The sequence below is a fragment of the Lacerta agilis genome, chromosome 15, assembly GCF_009819535.1.
Source record: "Lacerta agilis isolate rLacAgi1 chromosome 15, rLacAgi1.pri, whole genome shotgun sequence".
Classification (NCBI taxonomy): domain Eukaryota; kingdom Metazoa; phylum Chordata; class Lepidosauria; order Squamata; family Lacertidae; genus Lacerta; species Lacerta agilis.
Window position 1 is genome coordinate 43014573 of NC_046326.1, and position 6951 is coordinate 43021523.

The following is a 6951-nucleotide window of genomic DNA, read 5'->3' on the forward strand; positions in this document are numbered from 1 at the left end:
CCCCCCGGTTGCCTGCACCCTTGGCGGGGGCCCACCTCACCACCCCCTAGCTACAGCCCTGATTGTCCCACATGGTCTCAGTAGGATGCGACCGGTTGAAGTGAAGCCTCTTGGCCAGGCTCCTACTCCCCATCCCTCCCTCATCTCTCTCTCTCTCTCTCTCTCTCTCTCTCTCTCTCTCTCGGTTTTTAAAAAGAAAACAAACTTGCCCAAGAACCCCTGAGCTGCTTTCACAGCACAGAAACACTGCTTTGAATAATGGATGTGGGCACTGATGGGGATAAAATGGAAGGACTTTGAAAGACAGAGGTTTTGGGAAGGGCTGTGCAGAAGAGCCGTGCGATCTGCCCTGACTTGTGGCTCTGTGCTGCCTGCTTGTGCGAGAGGAGCTCCTTTCTGCCGACGCCCCCCTGACATGTCGTTTTCTTTGGGGGGGTAGCCGCTAACCCCTGGGATGTGTGCCTCCACTTGTGGTGACTGCCTGCAGGCAGCGGAAACAGGAGGGGTCAAGGCTCGGAGGGGGGGTATTGGAGAGGCTGAGCTGGGGGCACCAGGCTGCCCTTTGTGGTGGGCTGAGGCTGTGCTGCTTTACCATTGGTCTTCTTATCTCTCCTCCACCCCTCCAGATCAACATTGCTGATTTCCAGGACAATTTGTGGTTGACTTGTTTCCAGGAATCGGCAGAGACCATCCTAGGGCAGAATACAGTCTTCCTGGGACAACTGAAGGAAAAGGTCAGGCTGCTTGTGTCGCTTGCCTTGGGGGCTTCTCTTCCCTTAGTCACCTGGATGCTTTAACACTCATTACTGGGTCTGCAGAGGCCTCTCAGGCTCCTTGACAAAGATGAGCTCTCTGGGGAGGGGAGACTGGGGGGCTTGCCCTGAGGGGTCTGCCTACTGCTGGCGTTTGGGGGGGGGGGCTGTGTCTGAAGGCTGCTTGGCAGCCACTGGCGGGAAGACTGCAGGCAAGGCAGCGTCTAACAATTTTGTCTGAAAATGGGAGGCACTCAGGGCACAGCCCTGCTTCTTGAGGACATACCCCACCCCGGTGAGATAATACCTGAAATCCTGAGTAGCTGTGCAGGGCAGCCTGGACTGTTTGGCTTTTTGCGTTTCCGGGGTGGGGGGCGTAAGGAGTCCTTAGCAACTGCCTTCCCTGGGATCCATTTACTTTGGGAGGCTTGTGCCCTGCTTTTCAATCAGAATACTTTGTTTATTTGTTTATTTAGCTAGATTTCTTAATGCGCTTTTCAGCACAAGGACCCTGGGCAATTCGCAGCATACGTAAAATACATACTTATGAAACAAATGAAGCAGTTACAACAAGAATGAAAATCTGTTCCACTTTCTAAATGAAAGCAGTTCTGTATAAGAGAACAATACAGGCGTTAAGAAATAATGTAAATACAAACATTTAAAAACAATTACACCTATAGTGGGGGATGCGGGTGGCACTGTGGGTTAAACCACAGAGCCTAGGGCTTGCTGATCAGAAGGTTGGTGGTTCGAATCCCCGTGACGGGGTGAACTCCCATTGTTTGTCCGCAGATAGCTTCCAGGTCATGTGGCCAGCATGACTAAGCTGCTTCTGGCGAACCAAAGTAGCGCACGGAAACGCCGTTTACCTTCCCGCCGGAGCAGTACCTATTGATCTACTTGCACTTTTGCCATGCTTTCGAACTGCTAGGTGGGCAGGAGCAGGGACCGAGCGATGGGAGCTCACCCCGTCATTGAGGGGATTCGAACCGCTGACTTTCTGATCGGCAAGCCCTAGGCTCTGTGGTTTAACCCACAGCACCACCCGCGTCCCTTTTGAAAAGATACCTATCCATATTCTGCAAATAAATAAATTATTCTGATACTATACTGTACTACACTGAAAAATCTACCGGTAAATGTTTCCTGGATTGTCCTTGCATCTTCCTGCCACCCTTTCCATCCTCTCTTGCCACGCCCTTTAAAAACCACTGTCCTATAGGGATCAGCTGTGGGGTTGTTCCTGAAATTGCTTTTCATATATGTAGGAGTAGCTGGATGTTTTATGAGAAACCAGAGTTGGTTGGGGCACATCTCTGTTGCTGCCCATTCCAGAAAGGGCCGGCCAGGAGTCTGGCTGACAGGAGTTGTGCTGGCTCTGTGCTTCCTCCAGGGCCAGAGGCCCTCTCATGTGCTGCTTGCAGGCTTCTTCCCATTGGGACAACTACTTGGCCACTGTGAGAACAGGATGCTGGCGTAGATGAGCCCCGTTCCCCGCCCCTGGCCTGATCTGGCTGCAGCTTTTCTTACCAAATCTTTCCAGATTGCAGCCGAAATGCTGTGCTTTTGGAAGAGCAAGTCCTTCGTGCCCTGAAGAACCTGTGTTCGTTTAATGTGACAACCCCCCCCCTCCATTTCCTTCCTGTGGCGCAGAGTCTGCCTTTGCGTTAGCAGCTCACCTGCTTTCCTGAACTAGAAAAAGGGCTTCCAACTGACACAGTTAAAGTTCCTGGCATGCGGTTTTGCTTCTGCGACGCGATCTGCCCTCTCGTTGGGCAGACTCCGGCAAGAACGAAAGGTTTTGCTGTGTCTTAATTTTTGGGGAACTGAGATGTTGTGGCTGGCAAAAGAGCCGTGCTCTGTAGGGGTAGATGGGCAGCGGTGCTCTCTAGCAAGGCGTCTTGCCTCGCTGCTTTCAAAGCAGCCATTTTGCCAAGGAGGACGCAAGCTGTGCGTTTAGCACAACAAGATAATAGCATTTCCTTGTTTCTCTGCAGGCCCCTTTCCTGGGCAACCAGTGCCTGATCATTAACCTAAAGTTCTGAGGGTTGGGCTAGCCTTGCTTAGATCGGCACAGATGATGAGTGCGTCTTAAAAGGCCGTGGAAGGAGGGAAGATGCAGATGGACGGGAGGCAAAGGGTCATGCAGTGGCCAGCTAATGGAGAACTCTTTCGGAGCCGGAGAGTTTGGCTGGGTTTGGGGTGGAATGAAGGGAGGCAGCTCCCGTGAGGTGTGTCCTGGGCACAAGTGCTTGGCACCTGAGCTGCTGGTCCATTGCTTTTCTCTCCTACGCGCTGAAGCCTGTGGCTCTATAGCGCTGGTACTATGGATGACCAGAGAGTATTCAGCACCTGCCCATCCCCTACCCCCCAGCTGGAACAACTGCAGCTTCAGGATGTGGCTTGCAAGATAAGCAGGGACAGCTGACTGCCTCTGATAAGGCTCCTGGCAACAAGGAAAGGGCCATCCACGCTTGTGTTTTAAGCCTCCCGCACCTTCTGCCGATAGCGTCTCATGATGAACCTGGGTGTCTGTCTGGCTTGGGAAGGAACGTCTGTGCTGGCTTAGGACTGGAGCTGAAGGTGCCATAATGCCTTTTCTGCTGTGCTCTCCATGCTCACTTCCAGCTTAGCGTTGGCCTCAACGCATCTGTTCTGCTGTTCTTCCACAGAATGAGAACGCGTTTGATGATGTGCTCCAGAAAGCCAACTTCACCACCCATGTATTCCGGGTCAGAGTCAAGCAAGAGACTTTCAACGTAAGACAGACACACGCAGATGTGCACACAGAAACAAGCGCATCTGTGTCTTGTGGGGTTGGGTTGTTTGTGTGTTTGTTTGTTTGTTAAGCAATTTGGGCTCTTCTTTGGCAGAGGTGGAAGAATGAGCATTATAATGAAAAAGTAGCAAGGGGGGCGCCTGCCAGAATAGAACTGGAGGCTGTCCAGTGGAACGTCACACACAGAGCTTAGACAAAATTAAAGAGGGTTTGAAAACCAGCAGCAGGAAATGCTTCGTGATGATCAGTAGCTGCAAGGTGTTAAAACTATATCTGGGGGAACTGCATGCAGGTGTTTTTTGCTTGGGATTGAGGGGAGTTTTGCACTAGAAACTGAGATGGGTTTGAAACGGGTCCCACCTCTGTGGCTCTTCCAAAAGAACCCGTGTGTGTGTGTGTTATATATATATAAAGGCACTTTTCCCCCTTCTCCCTCTTTCCCTCTAAGTAGAGATGTTCCTTAGCTGGAGGGGGCCTGAGAGGCTTTTGCCTGTGGCCACTTTGTGAACTTGAGCCAGCTCACAAGGCAGGCTGTTAACCGCTACGCTTCTCCCTCGATCCGCACGCAGTGTAGGATTCTGCCTTTGCCGGAGAATTGGCCTTTGAGAATTGGGCCTCTCCCAATCAATTGCGGGTTTTGCTTGCAATGCCGGGAACTGTGCAGCCGCGCCAGGTGGTTTGCTAGCAGCGCAGCCGAGCCCAGAGACGGAACGGTGTCCTCACCTGAAGCCTTTTCTCTTTCCCAAGGACGAATCACGCCTGAAGGCGACAGCGTTGGACGTCAAGCCTGTCAACCACCAGGAGTACTGCAGGAGGCTGATCGGGACCATCAGGAAGAATGCTGCCCAGCTGGGATGCTGACGAGGGCAAAGAGCAGCCTGGCACTGGTGTCCCCCCCCCCCCAATCAGAGCTAGGGTCCTCTCTGTAGAATAACTAGAGACAAATGTTTGAATTGGTTTCTCCACACTTGCACAGACCCAAGTTCCAGAATGTTTTGCATCCCCTTCTTTGCCTCTGTTGACTTCTGTGTCGTGTGCCTTACCTGAGTGCCATTGTTGACCGGAGTGGGGGGTGGAGAAGACCTGCTGGCATGAAGGGAGTATCTTCAAGCTGAGCTGGGAAAGGGGAGACCCCAGGCTGCGATAGACCCCCTTACCCCCCCACAAACTTGGGAAATGCTCAAAGACCTGGGTGGGAGGGGTCAGGACTTATGTGAGGGGGGCTGGTGTTGTGTGGAATGGGTCCCTTGGCTCAAAAGAGGCTCCCTTCCCCCCCCCCTTATGTTCAAAGGCTTCATTCCTTCCACAGGTGCCAGGCGACTGTTAATGCTTGGAATGGCAATATGGCAGAATTATTAATCAAAGACGTATCTCTTATATCTGAAGAATATCCTTCCTTCAGGGTTTAATAGACTGAGTCAGATGGGCCCGATATTAATCAAAATTGTCTCTTCTGAGAGAGGCTGATAAGCGTTGACTCTTCATCCCCCTGGGAAATCTAGGCAACTACAAAGCAGTGCTTTAGTTTTGCACTTCAATTAATATTGCATTTTTGGGGCTGCCGACTGCAGTGGCTTTGCTACCTGTCCATAATTTTTGCGTGTGAACGAAATGCCTTCTCTGTTCGTGTCATTGAGGACATAGGAGCCTCCAACCGAGGGTGTGCCTGGCCCCTTCCTCCTCCTTTCTCTTTCTATAAACAGCATTTGGTTCTATATTGTGGTCTCTGCTTTCTGCAAACGCCAGCGGATTCTCATTACTGGAAAGCAATTAATTAGTTTTCATAATACGCTTTCACTTGGGGGAAAGATGCTGGGGCTGAATTTGGCGAGGTGGAAGAGTGGCGATTTTTCTCAGCCTTGTGTCAGCGAAAGCTGATAATGTGATCTTGTTTTGGCTGGTGAAGGTGGCCTCTCTGGCATTTTGGATTTTTTTTATTAATGTTTACCCAGCGGCCTAAGAACTAACCAGGCTTTACATGCACGTGCTCTGTGTGAACTGGTCCTGGGAACAGAGGTGGTGCTGCTGCTGCTGCTGGGCTTTCCAGTTAGCAGAGCCAGAGAGCTGCGCCTGCCTCTGGTCGCATGAATTATGCATTTGCCAGCTGCAGCAAAGCGTTGGCTGCATGGCCGGGCAGCGTTGCAGCTTCCCCATGGGGTGTGAATTGGAAGGCGGCTCTGGGGCAAACAAGATGCTTTTACCCCCACAGGTCACCCTTGTTCAGCGTGCGTCCTCTCTGGCGATGAGCCCAAGAGTGGGGCTTCGCTCGTCCCCTGACCTCTTGGCCCTCCTCGCTCTCTCTCTCTCCGTGGAGCAGAGCATCCCTCTCTGGCTCTCCCAGGCGAGCTCTGGGGCCTTGGCGCTTCTTCCTTCTGACCTTGCTTATGAAATTATGGTCTTCCACCCGCTTCGTGATTGACAAATTGCAGGTTTGGTGAGATCATCTTTCTTTCTGCTCTGCTAATCAGTCTCTACTCCTTCCTGGCTTCCATTCACTACCACACCCACACACCCCCGAATTCAGGAAGGAAAAGGGGACAGGGGCTGAAATGGTGGAGTTTTCAGCGCGTGCAGATGGTTCTCTGGCCTGACGGTTGAATAGGGCGAGGGGAGAGCAGCAGCCTCCCCCACAAAGAAAACACCAATAAGTTTGTTTGCAGACAACCATAGTGGGAGTGCGGTGACCAAGGTCTTCTGTGCAGCCATATGTCCTAATTAGGTTCAAGCACGGAGTCATTAGCTTTTCGTAAAGGCTGTAATAAAAGGCCAACAGTGGCGCTCTGCAATCGAGCCGCTTTTTCACTTAACTCTTTGGGAGTGGTGGGTGGAGAGTTGCGTTCCTCCTCTCCCCCTTCTCTCTGTGGGAGGGAGGGAGGGAGGGAGGGAGAAGCGAACCGAATCATTTCACTTCCAGTTCTTAAATGTTCCTTGAATTCCCCCGTGCCTCGTTGTTCAAGGGACTGAAAAACAGATAGTGATAATCTGGCTCCTGTCTCTTTCCAGTGCTTTATGCTTTCCATTAAAAGGCCCCGGCTGGTCCCTGGTGGGTTCCCCTGGCATTTCGAATCCTCCAGGTCCAAAACGTCCCCCATTTCTCTCCCCTTCCCTGCCCCCCTACTTAAGGCTGTCTCTGTGAACAGTATAAATATTATTGATCCAGGTATTTAATACACTAATGAAACAGACAGATATCGACTACGTAATTAATACACTCCCTTAAAGTGAAGTTTGGCAGCACAGACGGAGAAAGCCGTATTGACTGGGCTGCTCTGGCAGGGAGCCTCCCATGGCCATCTTATTTATAGAAAGGGATGCCGGTTCCCCTCCGTGGGGTGAATCTGGCCCCCACACCAAACACGAGAGAGGAAGAGAACTGCTTTTTACCTGCTCAAAGGCTTCCATTTATCTGCGGGGGTG

General features: G+C 51.7%; 1 protein-coding gene across 1 annotated transcript in view; it reads left to right on the forward strand.

The window, feature by feature from the left end:
* Positions 1-5026, forward strand: part of RPA1 (replication protein A1) — a 31999-nt gene extending 26973 nt beyond the window's left edge. Inside the window, exons 15-17 of the mRNA XM_033171556.1 lie at positions 627-734; positions 3428-3514; positions 4282-5026. Of these exons, the coding sequence (XP_033027447.1) occupies positions 627-734; positions 3428-3514; positions 4282-4395 (309 nt within the window). The 3' untranslated portion in view covers positions 4396-5026. The remainder of the gene's footprint in view (positions 1-626; positions 735-3427; positions 3515-4281) is intronic.
* Positions 5027-6951: the final 1925 nt, after the last annotated feature.